This window comes from Cicer arietinum, chromosome 6, assembly GCF_000331145.2.
Source record: "Cicer arietinum cultivar CDC Frontier isolate Library 1 chromosome 6, Cicar.CDCFrontier_v2.0, whole genome shotgun sequence".
NCBI lineage: Eukaryota > Viridiplantae > Streptophyta > Magnoliopsida > Fabales > Fabaceae > Cicer > Cicer arietinum.
The window spans coordinates 18182580-18204163 of NC_021165.2; the positions used below are offsets into that span (position 1 = coordinate 18182580).

A 21584-nucleotide genomic window follows, 5' to 3' on the forward strand; every position below is an offset into this window, starting at 1 on the left:
AATATGTGAGATTTAGACACAATATATTTTAATTAAATTATTTATATAGGAGATAAAGAAAGTACGACTCAATAAACTAAACAAAATATATCTGTGAAAGAAAAAAATAACACATATAACTTTTGATGATAATATCTAGGAGAGGAAGAAGAACACCATGAATGCAAAATAAAAATGAATATTTGGATAGGGTTGAAAGTGAATGTCGAAAGGAAAATAAAAGAGTGTCCACCATTTAAGAAGCGGGTGGTTAACAATTTGGAATAAAACATGCATTTTTTAATGGCTAGTCTAATCACAATCATCTATGGTAATTTAGTGATTGTAATTTATTTCTCTCATAATTGTGACCAAATCTCATATATTACAATATTTGCTTTTCTGTTTATGTGCAAAAAAAATAGGACTAAACAAATTATTTTTATCCCGTAAAAATACCTTTAGTAGTAGTTTTTAATATGTAATATAGAACTTTTTTAGTGATAAACTACGAAAAATATGTACTAATGAGTTTTGAGATCAGATAAATATTTTGTGGATTATAATGATAAATAAAATAATAAAAAGATGATTTTTATATAAAAAAAGAAGAAAAAACAGATAAGATAGACAAAAAATTCACGATTTTATAGCAACCAAATACTTGCATATACATATTGAAAACTAAAATTATATATATTTTTATGTTTTCATTATTGTAATTTATAGTTTTTTTATTTTATTTTTAATTTCTATAATTATATATTTTTTATATTAATTCGTTACTGCCATGTGGTAGCCACCATTTAAATTGAAGATTGGCGTGACACGATTAATATGATAATTTAATGTCACGTGTACCAAAATTCATATAAGTGACGTGACATATCACGTTAACATGTTACGTCATCATATTTTATCTACATGTGTAAATGAAGAGACAAAACAAAAACAAAAAATCATATTAAAGAGATATAAAATAAAATTTGTATTCAAAAGAGAAAAACTAAAATTTATTCAATTAAGAGACTAAAATCACAAATAATATCGTAATTTAAAATATCATATTTTTATTTTCTCATCCTTCAAAATCCATCAATGTAAATACAATAATTCACTTGTTTTACAAGGTTTAGACACACTAAAAAAAGTGAAAAGAATTAAATAACATTTATTTTTATGTGTGCCCCCAAACTTTTGTCTAAAATTTTGTAACTAAAAAGTGTGAGTGTAATGAAATTTATTATTTTTGTTTGAGAGGGAAGATTTTTTTTATTTGTTTCATATTTTTGTTGACATGAAATCAAAAGAGTAAAATTAGTTCGGGTTTGGTGATCGTGTTGAAATGACAATTATCAAATCTAATTTGACGAGTCAGTAGAAGTCGCTACTCGCTAGTGTCTGTCCGGAACGGGAAGCCCCGCTCGCTATCTATCCCCTTTTGTTGTACTCCCATTCCCAGAAATAAACACAATTTCGAGTTCTATATACACTGTTGTTACCATCACCATTTAATACTTAGCAAACCCACCTCGATCTAATAATCAACCATTATTTTCACCATTCATCTGCCACATCATGAAGCTTCAACTGCGAATCTTTCTCGTTTCTCTGCTCCTCGTCTTGCTCGTTCCATCCTCTTCATCATCCAAACCCAACGACTCATTTCTCGGAATCCCTCCCGAAGGTTCACCACGCTGTTATGATTTATTTACCCATTATTGTTATTATATTATTCTTATATTTATATTTAAATTGTTATAGAAATGACTGTTACCGGTTATTATCGCAGATGCAAAATATTATAAATCTCCCGATGTAATAAGATGTAAAGATGGATCCAGAAATTTCAACAAAGAGCAGCTCAATGACGATTTCTGCGACTGCCTCGATGGCACCGACGAACCTGGTTTCATTTTTCTCCTTTTCTTTTTAATAAATAATTTTTTTTGATTTATTTTATTTGTTTTGTAGTGGATCATTGGTTATTTATTCTTGTGCTTTTTGTTATTGCAGGTACATCAGCATGTCCGCGTGGAAAATTTTATTGTAGGAATACTGGACATTCTCCCGTGTACCTGTTTTCATCTAGAGTGAACGATGGAATTTGCGGTGAGCTTAATGCTGGTTTATAATTGCGTGTATAATTCATCTGCTATGGTTAGACTTAATGCTTTAGCCAGGGTTTTAAATAGGAGTAACAGGTGCGGCCGCATCACGATCCTTGACATTGTGGTTTCAGCTAGCGGTCCAGATCACAACCGCAGACCTTTATTTAAAACATTGAACTTAGCCATGAGATCAAAACTAGGGAAATAATTTTTTTTGATTTATTTTATTTGTTTTGTAGTGGATCATTGGTTATTTATTCTTGTGCTTTTTGTTATTGCAGGTACATCAGCATGTCCGCGTGGAAAATTTTATTGTAGGAATACTGGACATTCTCCCGTGTACCTGTTTTCATCTAGAGTGAACGATGGAATTTGCGGTGAGCTTAATGCTGGTTTATAATTGCGTGTATAATTCATCTGCTATGGTTAGACTTAATGCTTTAGCCAGGGTTTTAAATAGGAGTAACAGGTGCGGCCGCATCACGATCCTTGACATTGTGGTTTCAGCTAGCGGTCCAGATCACAACCGCAGACCTTTATTTAAAACATTGACCTTAGCCATGAGATCAAAACTAAGGAAAGAGGGGGAAATTGTAAGAAGGAAGATAATTGCTTATTGGGTAAATAAGGATATGCATATAATTGAGATCATATACATATAGATTTAGCAGTATGTGTGAACACTGAATATGCTTTTATTGGTTACGTTTCAGCATTCGTATTGATGTGAACTTTACATTTTATCTTGTTATTCACATTGGCAATATTTCAGTCTTTTATAATGTAGATACATGCACATAGATTGGAGATGCCTATCGTTGAAAGTTGGCACTTGATCTAGATGACATCTCCTTTTACGTAGTTTTTACATTGCAAAATTTATCGTCTATTTATTGTATTATGTTTAAGATTGTTTTAGCAGCATATATAGAATTTCCATGTCTTTTCAGTCATTTCACAGTTTAACATTATGAGTATGGCAATCACCTTATGTTTTGATCCCTCAATTATTCTGTTCATTTGCTCAACTGTTCTAAGATCATTGTTGTTTCTTTTAATGTGACTTGAAAATATTGTCTGAGTCATAGTTAAAACTCATTGATACCCAATGAATTGCTAGCCTGTAGTTTGGGCTGTTTTTAGATTTTATTTTGTTTCATTAGCTCTGAAGTTATTTATTTCACTCTCTTGCCGTAATGCGCAGATTGTTGTGATGGAAGCGATGAATATGATGGCAAAGCAATATGCCCAAATACCTGCTGGGAGGCTGGGAAAGTTGCTCGAGATAAGCTCAAAAAAAAGATTGCCACATATCAAGAAGGTGTCAAATTGCGAAAGCAAGCAATTGAACAAGCAGAGTTAGCTCTGGAGAAGGACGGGGCAGAGCTTGAAAAATTGAAAAAAGAAGAAAGTATACTTAAAGGGGTTGTGAAACAGCTAAAGGGTATCATTTTTTGTTCTACCATTTTCTCGTAGTGTTGTACTTATGGATATGACAAAGTAAGGTCACTATTATCAGTCTGTTTTAACTTATAGCAAGGGGGGAGGCATTTTTCAAACTCTATAGTTGAGAACAGGGCATCACTTTCCCTGTTTTGGAAGGCAATATCATTTTCCAAGTAGGTAGCTCAGTTGGCGAGCTAAGGGACACCAAGGGAGTTTTAAGCAGGAGGTCTAGGGTTCGAATCCTAGAAATTAGCATAAGCACTAGCTTACTAACATTTGTCTATAAAAAAAACAGAACATATTTGACTGTGAAATTTACAGATTTCCGGCTGTCATAAAGGATATGAACTTTTGATCTGGGCAAAAAAGCAGTACAAGTTTTTTGAAGATTTATCATATGATAGCAATTTTGTATCTTATCTGTGGAATTCTTTCTTAACAAACTCCTTTTGCATCCATTACAGATCATAAAGAACAAATAGAGAAAGCAGAGGAGAAGGAACGTTTACAGAAGGAAAAAGAAGAGAAGCAGAAGAAGGAGGCGGAGGAGAAGGCTAATGAAAAATTAAATAAAGCTGATGAAGAAGATACAGGACATGAAAATGAAGCTGGAAAGCATTCACACATTGAAGACAATGACGTGGCAAGTAACCATGATAAAGTTGAAGTTCAAGAGGATTCTCCTGTTGACCAGGTTTGATATTGTCTGCCATTTAAATTGCAATTTGATTGTATAATTAGAATAAGCCTTATTGAAGAGTTTTGTTCTAACTTTTGAAAGCATTATCAATCTGGAATCTGGCATTCAGCTAATATGAAGTGACTCTATGCATATATGATTTTCCTGATCTTTTATCAATCCCTTAGGAGGTTTACTATGTTATAACCATACCTATTTAAACATGCAAGTATATGTGGTTATTGGAAGAAAGTGCAATTTTGTTGCTATTTTTCTGGCCTCCGCACATACATCTGTGGCAATGGAGCAGATTACTTCTCTCCTTCACTTTGTTTCTTAACTTGTATGTGTGTGATTGTGTTGCACTACTCCATTATGTGGTTAGTGGTTTAATTTTTCTTTTTAACATTGAAAACTTTCTTTTAGGATGAAGCTGGGGAAAATTTAGCAGACACACTTGATAATTTTGTTGAAGCCACTGATACCCCTGGAAGTGAAGGATCTTTGCTTAATGAAGTGGAAGAGGTAAAAAATATTTGTTGATTGCAATTTTTATTCTCCTCAGAATTATTGTTATTCAGTTGGCATTGCCTTCGATGCATGTTCATTAGGTATAAAACTTACCATTTTTACTTGGCTTTTCCTGAATGTAGAATTCAAAAGAAGCTGAGAGAGAACCCACTGTTATAACTGAAACTGATTTATCAACTGGAAAGACAGAGTCTTCTGATGAAGTCATCAATACGGTATCTGCATAGTTCATACCCTCATAGCATGACTGGAATTTACTTATATTTTCTATTTTGTACTCATCTTACAGCTACATGTTTGTGTTGATTTAGATTGATTGATTAACTTAATTGACATAATTAGGTCATAATGAGGTACTGGTAGGCTCTTCTATTTTTGTCAGTTATTATCTCATAACTTCCCCAAAACAAGTCAGTTTTATGAAAATATACAGCACCCAGTACATATCGCAAAAATGAGTTGAAGTGAGACACAATGAATGGTCTCATAACCAAATCATTTCATTGCCAAAACAGTTAAACTTTATTTAGCTAGTTTTTTGGCCAATAATTATGATATGTAGGACACAACAGTAACGATTTCAGAATATTGCTTGTGCAAATTTTTTTCATTACCTTCGATTTCTCAGATCTGAATGTAAGAAAACACTAGGGTGGTTCTTTCAGATTTAAACATATTGCAGTTTCATAGATGAAAATGAATAGTTGGCATTTGAAATAATACCCCTCTTGTGGTGCTTCTAATCCTGATTGACAAAGTTGGATATTCATATTATTATGCTTTTTCATTAAAAAGAATTTATTTTGCTTAACTTATTTTATGTAATATGGGTATATAACGTTGCAATTACTGGCTTTAAACCATTTTTTCTTGGGTCTTTGCTCTATCTGTTTTAAATATTTATATTGTACCATTTGCTTTTTGCCCAAACAATATTTTTTTAGGGTCAGGTCGTGGCATTATCTCATTTGTATTTTAGTGCATTGACCTGCATTCAACTCTTCCTGACTTTGTCCTTATGTGTGCTCTAGTATATTTAGCTACAATGTGTGCATTTTACTAGTTATGACACCAAAAACCAAGCCTTATTCTGTTATGCACATTACACATAGATATCCTCAAAATCAAATAATTTCTGAGCAGAATGAACATATAAAAAAAGTATCCGTCTTCCTTCATGGAAAACTGCCATTGTGTGTGTTTGTGTATCAATTAAAAAACATATTTAGTCAAAGTAACCTTCACTTTTTTAATTAAACTACAATTGAAAATAAATACACAACAGTCACAAGTTCGCATTAAAAATAAAAAGCTTAAACAAAGGCCACACATTCACACTAAAAAGTAAATAGATTCAGGTCAGTCACACAAGCCCTATTAGCACACAACCATTAGTCAGCCAACAATAAACACAAATAAATACAAACCTCAAACACAACAACAGAGTCGGTCTTTATAATCTACCCACACCTAGAAATTTCAGACCACACCCAACCCCTTGAAAGAAGGGCCACTCACAGGTCAAAGCACTCAAAGAATTCCAATAAAAAAGTTGTTGCACTAAGATGCAGAGTCAAGGTTTTAGACAAACCGAACTTTTACTTGAAGCACCACAAGTCCACTAAACCAAGGTTTCGGGTAGCAGGGAAATGTTGCATTACCACTCACCGGTCACACACCAACAACATAGGGCAACAGTCTCAGTTCTATCAGGTTTCAGATTAGATATTTTGGTTAGTGGATAATGGGCAGGGGCTAGGCTTTTGAGTTGATTACCTGCTCAACCAACTGGAAAATGGGGACCAAACAAATGTGGTATTTCTTGTTCTCACTGATTCCACGAGCTGGTACAATCCAATCCTACCAAATTGAATTCAGAGGTAGGAACAGGATTTTGCAGCCACCAAACAATCTTAACAACATTGATTGTTAATTTGTTACTCTTCTTTCTTTTTTTCCTTCTCTTTACGTAATCCTTTTACTCTCTCCATCTCGAATAAAAGCATAAATAATCCAAATTTGATGGTTCAAGTTAAGCAAATCTTTACAGATTTTTCTCTATTTAATGATATAATTTTGTATAATACCCTTCAACTAATTTAGATTTTAAGATTCCAATAATTTTTTACTCTCATGAAACAAGTTCCAATGAAAGATAGTTTGGACAATGCAAATTACATTCAGAAAATTAAATGATATTAACTAATTTTCTCCAAGGGTGGGAGTTTTTTTCTAGCATTTAAAGGGTGTGAGTTATTATTATTTTTTGCTTATATTCGAGACTGAAGGGGGTACTTACTAACATTCATTGGTAACTAGAGCTGGGAAACAAAACAATAGTTTCATTTCGAACCTACCTTAGTACCTTTATTGAGATACTCATCATCAGCACTTGGAATTATTTAACATTCACAGTAAGAAGCAATGGGATTAAAGGGTCCCTTTGCCTAACTTCCCGCTTCTCATGAAACCAATAGTTTAAATCAACATTTAAAATCACATAAAAGCTTCCAATATAGAGATTCAGTAACTCACCTCTATAAAGCACCAACTCCTTCTAGTTTCACTTGATAGCTTTTGCTGACCAACCTTGAGCCATCCAATTATTAACTATCTCAAAATTTAACTAAAGGTTAACCACATTTTCTTTGTTTTCGAACATATTTAACTGCCTCATTCTCTATTTGAGCTAATGAACCATGTTATAGAAGTGCTTTTGCATCAAGATAAATACAATGGCTGGAGTTCCTGGATTTTCTTGTATTTTATATTACTAATAGATTTTGGTGTCACGATAATTGGCACCAAGTATAATCAAGCTATCAGTCTTAAACATGGTTATTTCTATTGACTCAATGCATGTTTTGTGTGCTTTGGAACTCATCTTCAGTTCTTCTGATATCTCCTGCTCTCAGGGAATCCTTTATTTCTTATATGAACTGATAGACTGCTTGAAATTATGTATAGTAATTTAGTTCAGAAATAGTTTAAATTTCACAATTTTCCTCCACTTTCCTTATCTGTTTTTTTTCATTTTTTTGTGGGTATATCTTTAGGGGAAAGATGTATCTGATAATACTGATGGATTATCAAAGGAGGAATTGGGCAGGCTTGTTGCTTCTCGTTGGACAGGAGAAGATGCTGGTAAGAAAAGTGCTGAAGCTGACACTGCATTAGACAATGAAGATCAGGAAGATATTCCACACGGGACAAATAAAGAAGACAATGATGGCTATGCTTCTGAAACTGACGATGACAACCACAAATATGACGACGAATATGAAAATGAAGAAGAATTTCGAGAGGATGAGCACGACGACCTTAGTTCCTCATACAAATCTGACACTGAGACTGAAGACTTGTCAGGTTAGTTATGTTATTGATATTAATACAAATGCAAATATGTTTATCGAAGTGTTGTATATAATGGACTGGTGATTATGGTAATTCAAATGAACTCAGATATTAGCACAACAGATGATCCTTCTTGGTTAGAGAAAATACAGAAATCTGTATGGAATATTTTTCAGGCCGTTAATATATTCCAGACACCTGTGAACCAGTCAGGTACACGTTTAACATTCCATTGCCCATGTTTTCTCTTTTATCCAGATAGATATAACTTATGCCTTTCTCTTTGGCTTTATTAGATGCTGCTCGTATACGCAAGGAATATGATGAATCCAGTTCCAAGTTGTCTAAAATACAGTCTAGAGTATCAAGCCTGACACAAAAACTAAAATATGATTTTGGTTAGTATGATGCTGGTAACATTTGTCACTCATAGCATTTTTATTGTAGAGGCACTAGTTATTTTGAAATTTGCTTGAGTAAACTGAAGTTAAACTTCAATACTACAGGCCCAGCAAAGGAGTTTTATTCATTCTACGGTCGTTGCTTTGAGAGCAAGCAGAACAAGTTATTCTTTTTTCTCCCCTAACAGTTTACTTTCTGTTGTATTTGACATTTCTGTGAATCTCAAAATTAGATACTCCCCTGTAAATCTCACTTTCTAGGTATGGAAATTCTGGTTCAGGTACACTTACAAAGTCTGCCCCTATAAGCAGGCTACTCAGGAAGAGGGCCATTCCTCCACCACTTTGGGGTAAGGTTTTGGTAACTAGTTGATACATTTTAGCAGACCACTTCACTCCAGTTCAAAAGAGTTCAAGAATTAGTTGGTGAAAACAATAATTCAATTTTCTTTTCACAGTCGCTGGGACAAATTTGAGGATTCATTCAAAGTAATGGTGTTTTCTAATGGTGATAAATGCTGGAACGGTCCTGATAGAAGTTTGAAGGTATATATATATATATGTTTTTGTATTTTAAAATTTATGCGTGTTTTCTCAGTTTTGAGAGGACTAGTATAATGTAGCTATTCTTTCTAAAACAATTAGATTCAATTATAGTAAACTGTTTCTCAAAGGATATTCTGCATCTATTCATTCTAAAGTAATTATATTTTTCATTTAGAGTAGATGCACAAGTGTTACTTGAAGTACAATATAAATACCATTTTTTTCCCTTAAGGGTGTGTTTGGGAGTTTAGGAGGCGAGGACTTTGAAAAAAAGGAAAGATGGAGTGGGGAGAATGGAGAACTTTGGAAGAGGAAGGCTTTGGGGGGTTTATTTTTCTTCATAATACAAAATACCTCTAATCTGGAGGGTTTTGGAGGACTTTGATAAATTCTTTAAATTCAATCTATGTTGTTATACTACTCATTATTAAAAATATTAATCATAAGTATTCATTTATCATTCTCTACAAAAACACTCTAAAAAAAGGTGAAAAATTTCTCTATTTTTTCTCTACTCCCCTCCTCCAAAAGCCCTCCCCTCCCCCTCCAAACTCCCAAACAGAGCCTAAAAGTGAATTATTAGATATAGTAGTTCATCCTGGGTGACGTACTTTCAGGAAGCTATAGTTGGTGATCTTGCAACAGTGGGCAAGTTCAATTTTAGTTTCTTTACATTCCAATAAAGTTAATTGTAAATAATAATTAAAATTACTAGTATGGGGAGTTGCTCATGGAAATAAAAACTTGAAAGGTGGTTCAGATTTGTGGGCCCTCTGTAATTAATGGCTGTGTTTTGAACAGGTCAAGCTAAAATGCGGGTTGACGAATGAGATTACTGATGTAGATGAACCCAGCCGTTGCGAGTAGGGATTGTCATTTTGTTTTACTCTGCTCCTTTCACCACTCCTCTTCCTTTTTGTCAAATTTCTGCGTGATGCTTTCCCTTTTCTCATTGCTGTGTCTCATGGCAGGTACGTAGCTTTATTAGCTACACCAGCCCTTTGTCAGGAAGAAAAGCTGAAGGTACCTAAGCTGAATACATGATAACTAATGTTGTCCTTACCTCAATATGATATTAATGTTACTGTGTAATGCAACAGGAGTTACAACACAAGCTAGACTTACTGAATTCGGAACAACCTGAAAGCCGTGATGAGTTGTGAAAAATCGGATGGAGTTTAATAGGTAGGTTCACTGCCATTGTGATTCCTGTTCTTTTGAGATTTGAGTCCCAAGATGATTAATTTTTATTTGAACAGCTAGTATGAAGATCATGGAGTAACTGAAGAAATGGCGCCCGTAATTTTTGTATACTAGAGCTTACCCAATTTGATATTGGTTGAGGTTAGCGAGGGCTAGGACTAGGAACAGGTTTGGCTTGGGGTTGGGAATCCTTATGGCTCGTTCGGCAACATTCTGATATGACTAATCCCTTAGCACATTTTTCTTTTATTAAAATCACAATGACTACCTGGTTTGTGGCTCTCCTTCTGACTGACCATTCCGTGTTCAAAGCATGGATCCTTATATGATGCAAAACATTAGACGGCTAGAAATTCTAAAATCAAATTTTTGTTACAATGAGTTGACATCGTTATTAATTTTAGATGGAGAAGTGTTTTGAACAACCACCTTATATCCTTCAGGTGTGATTCGTAGATTTTTCATATTTTGTTTGCGTGGATTAATGAAGGAGTCTTGCCGGAGACAAAAAACTCACTATAGAGGATAAAAGAGGGGATAAAATATTATGCTGAAAAAAATAGTTAAATGATGTTAAAAGTTCTTTCATGGAGTTTTTGGATAGGCATTGAAAGAACAATTTTCAATGATCTTAGGCGTTAAAATTTTCTGCTGAAAAAGAGTTTATTGATGTTGAAAGTTCTTTCATGGAGTTTTCAGATTGCATTGAAAGACCAACGGTTTCTACGAGCTTTTGGCTTCTTTAAAATATTGATTATTTCACTTATTTGAGAGGGAGTAGCGATCTTAACTAATTAATGATAAAATGGACACTTTTACTATAGTGTCTCCATTTCTGATCAACAAATACAATTGTCATGAGTTCTCTTTCATGAAACAATCTTCGGTTCATACCTATCTGACCAGGCTTGGCTAATAAATGCCGAGTGTCTTCACTGCTGCTTGAGAATACTAGTAGCTCTTATACCACTTCCAAAAGCATACGTTTCCATCTCAAATGGTATCTTGAAATTTGGCATACTCAACATAGGCAACAAAGTCATCACCCTCTTATGGCTTCATCTCCCCATTAAAAAATATTTTTCTTCAACAATTAAGTTATAGGTTTTGCAAAGATCTCATAATTTTTGACAAAATTCCTTTAAGATTTGGTCAACGACAAGAAAACTCTCAACCTTTTTACCTTCTTTAAGAACCGAGCATTCATCTATACATTTAACCTTTGCAAGGTTTGGTGAGTTGAATTCACTAGAAATGATATGTCTTAAATATTTCAAGTGTTTTCATTCTCACGCAGTCAAGCTACGCCTTTTTAAGTTCACCTTCATTAGATTATTCAACACCTACAATGCAATTTGCAAGCGTGCAACATACTTTAGTTTACTTGAGCTATATATTAATACATCAACCAAGAATACAAACACAAATTTTTAAGAAATGGTAATATTCTAATTTAGGCTTTCCATAAATTATTTCATGATAATATCTACAAACTACCTTTTTATATTTCAAATGACTCATTTTATTTGTCATAGAGATTGCAAAAACTAAATATGACCATTTATATTTTTTCATACACGTTAATTTAACATTTTTTACTTATAATTATAATTTATTTTAGAAAGAGTATATTATAAGAATCATAAATATATTTACGCTGGTATTTATAGACTAGCATAGATGTAGTTTAGATTGGATTAGTTTTCAAACTTGTAGTTAAATAACCGACTAACGATTAAAAAGTCGGATATGCTTTTTGATATTACTTTGTCCAAGTTGTATAGTTTGCATTGAATCGAATTATTTTAGAAGCATCTCTATCAAAAAGAAATAAATCCATCGTAAATTTTGTAAAGAAAAACTGACTTTTTTTGGAAAGGAAAAAAAACCGTGACTTGATAGACAAGTAATAATTAATAATATAAGATATTAGTTGAAATTTTAAAATTATTAATAATTAGTACTAGTGTTTGCATTGGTTGTGGTTGTTGTCACCAACAATATTTTTTTTTTACCATCACCCACAGTAATCATTTATTGGGTTAATGATAATCACTTACACCGCCGCTCAACATAATAGTGTTAAATTATTACTGGTTTAAACTATAGTTGTTTTTCTTTTTACAGAATAAAGTAGTTTTTTTCCTTTTATTCTATTAAAATACAACTAACTCCTAAATAAAAAATATATAATTATAAATACAACTAACTCGTGTCATTAAAAGCGAAAACGACCGCGGCAGTGTAGTTTTCAATTATATTGGTGAATCAAAACGCAGGTCACACAACACACCACTTTCTCTGTTTTCGCATTCGTAAGCAACAAGTTCGTTTCGTTGATCCAAAAAAGATGGATACGCAGATGGCAGAGAAGAAGCCGAAAACGAAGATCGTTTGTACGCTGGGACCCGCATCAAGGTCTGTGCCTATGGTCGAGAAGCTTCTTCGAGCAGGCATGAATGTCGCTCGTTTCAACTTCTCTCATGGCTCTTACGATTACCATCAGGAAACCCTCGATAATCTCAGAACCGGCATGGAGAATACCGGTATACTGTGCGCCGTTATGCTCGACACTAAGGCATGCAATCTTTCTTTCTTTCTTCGTTTCTTTTTCTCTTTCTTGATTTTATTTTATTTTGTTTTGTTTTTCAATCTTACGTTTTATTTCATGATTTATTTGTAATGATTCTGATAGGAAGATAGAGACTCTGTTACTTTTGTGCGGCTAATGCGTAAGATTTTTTTATAAAGTTTAATATAGTGATAATGAATGACCTAATTATATTGACCTTTTAATCGTATCTCGATTAATAAAATTAGATTTAAATCTTTTGTTGTTGTTATTATGTTCTCATGATTGATTTGTTTCGCTCTCTCACTTGATATGAATAATCATCTTATATTATAATTTCTATTATTAAATGAAAAGTTAGAGGAGTAATCTTTTATCAATCTTTGAAGGAAAGGTTAATATTGGATTTAAGTAAAAATAATTTTGATAATACATGTAAGATCTAACCTAAATGCTTCTCTCATTTATGTATGTTTGTATGCACACAATGACAGATCCAGAAATTAAAGTGGTGGACTCCACACTTGTATTTATAAAATATATATAAAGTTGTGTTGGCAATGCTCATGTAATAATGTTGTGTTTATAGAAATCCTAGTGATGTCGGTTGCCTCAAATATCCCCAATGCAGATCTGTCCTTGCATGTATATATGTATGTATACTCACGAAGGACAATATACAAGTTCATTCGTAACTTGTTAATTTGTACATATTGTATTAACTTATCTTGCAGTGAGTGAATCCAAGGCATATCTATTCTTAGACTTAAATGAATTGGACATGACATTGTGAAATTCCTTCCTTATATAACTTTCATCTTATGTATCTGTTTACATTGTTGTAGGGGCCGGAGATTCGAACCGGATTTCTCAAGGATGGAAAGCCTATCCAACTGAAACAAGGTCAGGAGATAACCATTTCAACTGACTACAGCATAAAGGGTGATGAGAATATGATCTGTATGAGCTACAAAAAGTTGGCCGAGGATGTGAAGCCTGGGAGTGTTGTACTCTGCTCAGATGGCACCATATCATTCAAAGTTTTATCATGTGACATAAAAGCAGGTTTGGTTCGATGCCGCTGTGAGAACTCTGCCGTTCTTGGCGAGAGAAAGAATGTTAATCTTCCTGGTGTCATAGTGGATCTCCCAACTTTGACTGAGAAAGACAAGGAAGATATCATGGTCTGGGGAGTTCCCAATAAAATTGACATGATTGCACTATCTTTTGTTCGAAAAGGTTCTGACCTGGTGCAAGTTCGGAAACTGCTTGGAAACCATGCTAAGAACATTCTTCTCATGTCAAAGGTATGGTATATTATGGATTTTTGAGCTCGTTTAAAATGTGTTAAGAGTTCTGAATTAGACATGATATCATAGAGATGGTTATTGCATCCACATTAATGTGTGTTATTGGACATCATCTAACAAAATTTGCAATATTCTTTAATGATACTAATAACAATGTTCTGAGTTCCTCTACTGATTTTCTATCTCTGGTACATGTTATGTTTAATTACTTATTTCTAGTTGCTTTTTTCGCTTTGTTACTTAAAATGTATGTGGCAGGTTGAAAACCAAGAAGGGGTTGCAAACTTTGATGATATCCTTGCAAATTCAGATGCATTTATGGTGGCACGTGGTGACCTTGGAATGGAAATTCCGATAGAGAAGATATTTCTGGCACAGAAGGTGATGATTTATAAGTGCAATATCCAAGGAAAACCGGTCGTTACTGCAACCCAGATGTTGGAGTCAATGATCAAATCTCCCAGGCCAACCAGAGCTGAAGCTACTGATGTTGCCAATGCAGTTCTGGATGGGACAGACTGTGTCATGCTTAGTGGTGAAACTGCTGCTGGAGCTTATCCAGAACTTGCTGTTCAAACTATGGCTAAAATATGTGTTGAAGCTGAGAGCACCATTGACTATGGAGATGTGTTTAAAAGGATAATGGAGCACTCACCAGTACCCATGAGCCCATTGGAGAGTCTTGCTTCTTCTGCAGTTAAAATGGCCAACTCAGCTAAAGCAGCTCTCATATTGGTTTTAACTAGAGGAGGGAGTACTGCAAAATTAGTGGCTAAATACAGGGCAGGCATGCCAATTCTTTCTGTTGTCGTTCCCGAGATTAAGACCGATACCTTTGACTGGTCCTGTAGTGATGAGGCCCCTGCCAGACATAGCTTGATATTCCGAGGATTGATCCCAGTATTAAGTGCAGGTTCTGCAAGAGCCTCTCATGCAGAAACAACTGAAGAGGCACTAGACTTTGCCATTCAATATGCCAAAGCAAAGGATCTCTGCAAAAACGGAGATTCTGTGGTGGCTCTTCATCGTGTGGGCGTCGCATCAGTTATCAAAATCTTGACTGTGAAATGATCTCTCATTAAAAAGAGTTCTTCAGCTGCTTTTGGCAATTTTTTGATGGTGGGAAAGAAGTCTTATCATACCTTTTCTAATCTTATTTGGATGCAGATCATCAATCAGAACTTTTATTAGGGATGTTTCCTGTTTTTCATTGTTTCACTGTTTCTTTGTCTTATTATTGTTGTCACTGGGGAAGTGGCAGCCATCTTTCATTTGCTGATTATGCATGAAACTTTTGGTAAACCTAAATAGTGACCCATTTTTGGCCTCTTGGTTATGATTTGTTTACGGTCCAATAACTCCAATATATGTTTTGAAATAGAAGGTTATGGTTTTAATATTTTAATTATTTGTCATCAATTTGATAAATGAAGGTCTATCTTTTATAATAATTGAATCAAATAAAATAGCATATGTAGCAAAAGAGCACAAATAAGAAATTATGGATTTTGTTAAAACATACACCTTTTATTTATTTTCGTATTAATTGCTGGCAACTGCATTGCCGTTTATATTTATACCATGTCATGGGTACTCTCTCGAGTAAAGTACAATTTAGTCAATCAATGTGTAAGACGATGTAATTTTGGTTTTTTTTTTATGTATTTTGAAAAATAGAATTTATTATCATAATAGTTTTTGAAAAATACAAATTAAAATAGTTTTTGACTATTATAACATCAATGATTAAATTGATACGATTAATTAATGATTTAATGACTAATTTAGATTTTTGGTTGACTTAGAAACCAAAAAAATAACAGCGTCCTACACTAAATATTAAAATGGTAGTTTACCTGTACTCTAATCAGTGATAACAATGAATTTCAAGATAATAGGAGATTTACTTTGGATTTATTTCTATGAATAATTTATATGAATTATAAATGAATAAGTTTAAAACATCCTATTTTACTTTATATTATGAAATTTGTCGTAATTATAAATGAATAATTTTAAAATATCTTGTTTTACTTTATATTATGAAATTTTTCATAAGTGATATATATATGTAAAAACTTATTGATTTAAATGTATATTTGATCATATAAATATATCACTTTTTGATTTTAGTCTTTGTAATTTTTTTGTTTGAATTTAGTCCCCGTAAAATTAAAGACAAATCGATTTTAGTCACCAACATCAAATCAACACTACAAAAAAGAACTGATAAACCACGTGACCATATAAATGCACATCAATGCATCATCTTTTATGATCTATTAAAAATTAAAATATTTTATATTATTAATTTATTTAATAATTAGTGTTAATTTATAAAGAAAATATAAATAGAAATTAAAAAGAGGGAAGTGTTTTTGAAAAACTCGTCTTCTTTTAATGTTAATTTAATGTTAGGGATCAAAATAAATTTTCTAATTTTATAATGACTAAATTCAAAAAAAAAATTATTAAAATTAAAATAGAAAAATTTTATATTTACATAGACCAAATAGATATGTAAGTGAAGTTTACTTTACTGTGTATTGTTTCCTTTGCCAAAACTAAGAAGAACTTGGTAATATTGTATTTGACTTGATGAACCTTCTATTGTTTGATTCGTTACTGTATAACTTTACTAGTCTTTCAACTTATTCAGCAACTTATTTTGGTACAATGATCGATTATAATAGTATACGCTTAATCTCATCAATGGGTGTCTCAAAATAATTTGTGACGGTTGTTGTATGAGATTGAAACCAGTGAAACTTGAACACACAGTTTTACATAAATGATAAAGATTACCACCAATATAATATATAAAAAAAAATTCATTACAAACTCATTACATAGACACATAAGTAATACTAATTATGTCATAAATGTGACACTTCTATTTCTTTTTTAATTCTTTTTTTTTTGTCAATTTTTATGATTAAAAAATATATTCTCATTAAAAACTTAATTTAATTATGAGTTCTTTTTTTAATTCATTACATATAAATATATCACAATATTTTAATTATATTTTAATAATTAAAATGGAACAACTATAAATTACCACAAAACATATAAAAATATAATTATCACATCTTAAAAATAATAATAAAACTTACGCCCAAATAATTTAACGAAGTTTAAATTAAAATAAATAAATATTAAAACAAACAAATTCATTTAAATTAGCAAGTTATTACAAAAAAAAAATAGCAAATGATATTTTTATAAAATAAAATGTTAAATTATACATTTGAATATTTTCAAAGCAATATATAATTAGTATACATTTTTCTCTTATTAGTGTTCGGATACATATTTTATTCTTTCAATACAAAAGAATTTTTGTTTTGTTACATACAAAAGAAAATATTTATCTATATAAATTGTTCATGAAAATAAAGACACTCATTTTAAAATATTAGAGTTATAGATTTGTTGAAGAACAAATCATAACTTCGTTTTATTTTACAGCAAAAATAATCAAAACCAAATAATTACGTTTTGCGTTAAATTTGTTTATTATCAAGAGTCTCTAGAAATGATCCAATCAAAATATCTTTGAAATAAATACATGGAATAATACATTTAATTAAGAATTAATTATTCAAAACTTAAGTAGAAATGAGATTCCAAACATAAGATATAAAAATTAATAGTCCATTCAATTAATTAAAAAAGAAAAAATAAATAAAAGTACATTCAAAATAAAAAATAAAAAATAAATAAAATTATAATCATATAAATATCAATGCTTACAAATATATATCAAATCAATTGTCACAAACATATATATTATATTTTTTATTGGAATAAGTTTTTTGATAATAGTTAAATGTATAAAACAAATCAAAATATGTACAAAAATCACTTATTTTTTTTAACCATATTTTTTAAGAGTAAAAATTACTCATATTTTATTATAAATTTTTCAAAACAGATTATTTTCATTTCATTTATTCTTTTTTACAGAGTTAATCATTCTTATAATTTTTAAAATTTACAAATATTGAAGAAAAAAATTGACAGATTAATACATTTATCATAAATACACTTTCACACTTTTTAAAATATTTGCATTGAAAGGAAATTTGTAAATATCCCCGAATTATATTTTAATTTATCTAATAATCACATAACCAATTTGTAAATTTCCGCGAGTTATATTTTAGTTTATCTAATAATCATATAACCAGTTAAAAAGACACATAAAATTGTATTTTAACAAATAACTTGATGTAAATGCTATGATTTACTGCCCTCGCTTTCAAAATAAAAATTATTTCACTTGAAAGTTGATATATCACTTTTTTTATAAAAGTAGTTACGTTTCTTCTCAGTGGCAGTCCTGGACATATTAAATGGTTTCGATCGCACAATGTTTTATACCATTCTTTTCGTAGTAAAAAAATTATATTAAGAAGTCTTAGGAGTCAATTTTCTCTAATCTTAGGCACATGATATGAGGTTGGATCGTGATAGTTGTCGGAGTTTGATGATCACGAAGGAGTATTAAACCTCATCCTCGTGGTTGATTCAGGGAAAATTTTTAAAGAAATATTAAAGTCTAAAAACAATATATTTTAGTATTGAATAATTTCAGAATTTACTTTTTTTTGAGAAAAAAATTGAAAAATGCATTTTTTATCTGACGAATATGATTTTTTACATAACATTTACCAAATGTTATGGATAGTTTCCAAAGTTTCAACTAAGAAAGAAAAATTGAAACATAAAATTATTTAAAAGGTGATAAAATATAATAGTTTTAATAATCACGTTATATTAAATAGACCGCGATTAAATAAAACTCAAAACAAATCATCAAATGAAGTGTTAAGAAACGATAACCAACACGATGTGTTGATCAAGTTTTTTCTATGACCGTTGATCACTATTAAACGGAGATGAAGACTTTTATAACATGATTACAAAAATATTTAGCTACTTTTAATATCAATTTATCCAAAAAATTATATATAATTTAATGAATTGAGTCATTTTATTAAATATAGTTTTTATGCTTATTAAATATCTTTTTTTAAGGATTAAATATTTTTATTTTTTAATTAAAAATAATATTTATTCATTTAAAGTGATATAAATTACATTGATTAATAACAATACAATTTAAAATTGTTAAAATTAAAAATAATAAATTTATGAACAATCTCATAAGTTAATAACATAAAAATGAAAAAAATGTCTACAATGATAGAGACAATAAATATAACAAAATGAAAATATTTAGAGTATCCATATCTTTATAGTGGTAATAATGTTAAAGACGTCAAAATTATTGAATAAATATGCATTTGATTTGAATGAAGTTGATCTTTTAATAGAAATCAAATGAAAATCGCAATAAGACGAGAAAACAAAACGTTGTACTAAAACAACAAACCAAACAATGTCGCACTTAGTATAAAATAAAATAAACTAAATTTATCTAAAAATTAATATTTATTTAAACAAAAGAAGAGAAAAAATTATCTATAATTTGTAATTTTAAACCACATAATAGACTCAAATCGCCCTTCTATACTAAAAGAGTAAATATGCTAACAAGAAGAAGAAAGGTGGTGGAGCACTAGGTCTATTAATAAATTTTTATATCATTTAATTATTTGTAATTATTATAAATAAATATTTGTCTTAATTGAACATGTGGTCTTTTAATTTTTCAATGAATTTCTGATTCTCTAATTTTTCAATTGTATGATTTTTTATCTCTTCATTTTAAAACGAGGGATTTTGACCTCTCATATTTATATTTTGTAGTTTTTTATTTATTTTTTCCAATTAAATTTATATTATATTTCTTTTATGTAAAAGTATGACACTTATTGTTATCGGCATTATTAATCACGACATTTTGAATGCTCTTCTTTTTCATAGGATACAACAAATTTTTGTCTTTGAAATCGAACCGGTACTTATCTCCTCTATATCGGGTTCAATTATCACGAAAAGCAAAATCCTTAATTTCAGTCTTATTTTATTTGTCATTTTGAGATTTCTACAAATTCTTCAACTATTTTTACCACCACAATATTGTCATTTACTAAAATTTCATTTCCAACTCCATTCTAACTTACAAAAAGACAACAATGAAGCTCTGGCAAAAAAATATTCAAAAAAAAACGCAAAAATATTATAACGTAGATATTTAAAGACAGATAAAGAGCACAACGGTTCCAAGAAGAAATTCTAAGAGAACTTTGACGGTGATAAAAACGGCATATAAAAAATAAGCCTATATTTTTTTTTTCAGTTTTAACATTATTTAAATACACATAAGCACCACAACGTAAACACAATAATAATAATATTTTAATAGAAAATACATAATAATTTGGAGGTAAAATTTGAAAAAATAATAATAGTAAAAAAGGAACAATATAATACAAGTTAATTTAAAACGTTGACAGTCAACAAAATACATTATCAGGTCAGAAACTTGGAATATTTGGGTTGATTCCTTTTTCGTCGAGTTGAATAAACCTCGTCTGCGTGAGAAGACTTCTTCCAGAATATAAGCACAAGCGGCTTTGTTTATTTGAGAGAGAGAGAGTCACATAAACCATAACACAACATAACAGAGAAAACAGAAGTAGAAGTTTTTGGATCTAAGATGATGGCGACGGTTATTGCAGAGAAGAAGCCGAAAACAAAGATCGTGTGCACACTTGGACCTGCATCGAGGTCTATTCCGATGATCGAGAAGCTTTTGCAAGCAGGCATGAACGTTGCTCGATTCAACTTCTCTCATGGTTCCCATGAATACCATCAGGAAACCCTCGACAATCTTAGAGCTGCTATGGAGAATACCGGTATTCTCTGCGCCGTCATGCTCGACACTAAGGCACGATTCCTTTTTTTAATTTTATTTTACATCTTGAATTTCCTTTGATTATTGTCAATGATTTTGATGTGAATAGAGAGAGTATGTTATGTGTAAGATATACGAAGCATAACTATCAAGTTTGAACTTGAGATAGCAAGTTGATTTCGACCTTATATATCCTTTCATGTATGGATAAGATTAAATTTAAGTAATTTTAGTTACTTTAAAGAACTAATCTTATCCTTCAACTTTAAATTTGAAAGATGAGATTAGCTTTTTAAGCTTTTGCACTATGTGCATCTCAGCGTTGTAGATCGTGAAAAATACTGGTTAGTTCATTTTTTCTATGCAAGGTGCTATAGCCGCTAGTCGACAATGTTTTGTTCTAAGCGGTGTATTGCAGAACAATAATAATTTGTTCATATTCTGATATGTTGTCTTGCTATAGCACCACTATTTAACAACGATGCATTTTTCTAATACAAGAGCATCTCCAATGTCTGGTTCTCATGGTTAAGAACATGTTTTTGGTGAGTATTTGTCACTTGAAGGAGATGAGACGAATGCCTCGTATAAGAACTCTTATTGTACTAGAGTTCAAGAGCGGT

At 31.2% G+C, this 21584-nt stretch overlaps 3 protein-coding genes across 3 annotated transcripts in view; all 3 read left to right on the forward strand.

The window, feature by feature from the left end:
- Positions 1-1283: 1283 nt before the first annotated feature.
- LOC101512556 (glucosidase 2 subunit beta) lies at positions 1284-10683 on the forward strand. The gene is made up of 17 exons (XM_004505291.4): positions 1284-1666; positions 1772-1888; positions 1996-2091; positions 3295-3534; positions 4001-4230; positions 4642-4740; positions 4869-4961; positions 7803-8112; positions 8209-8313; positions 8397-8498; positions 8607-8664; positions 8783-8851; positions 8960-9047; positions 9849-9910; positions 10019-10070; positions 10148-10232; positions 10307-10683. Exons 1-16 carry the CDS (start codon positions 1558-1560, stop codon positions 10208-10210), a joined length of 1893 nt encoding a protein of 630 aa, XP_004505348.1. The 5' UTR covers positions 1284-1557; the 3' UTR covers positions 10211-10232; positions 10307-10683.
- A 1787-nt stretch (positions 10684-12470) lies between these two features.
- LOC101512229 (pyruvate kinase, cytosolic isozyme) lies at positions 12471-15537 on the forward strand. The gene is made up of 3 exons (XM_004505290.4): positions 12471-12828; positions 13668-14129; positions 14391-15537. Exons 1-3 carry the CDS (start codon positions 12601-12603, stop codon positions 15201-15203), a joined length of 1503 nt encoding a protein of 500 aa, XP_004505347.1. The 5' UTR covers positions 12471-12600; the 3' UTR covers positions 15204-15537.
- Positions 15538-20572: 5035 nt separating this feature from the next.
- The window catches only part of LOC101512861 (pyruvate kinase, cytosolic isozyme-like), a 3329-nt gene continuing 2317 nt past the window's right edge, over positions 20573-21584 (forward strand). The window contains exon 1 of the mRNA XM_004505292.4: positions 20573-20994. Within this exon, the coding sequence (XP_004505349.1) occupies positions 20764-20994 (231 nt within the window). The 5' untranslated portion in view covers positions 20573-20763. The remainder of the gene's footprint in view (positions 20995-21584) is intronic.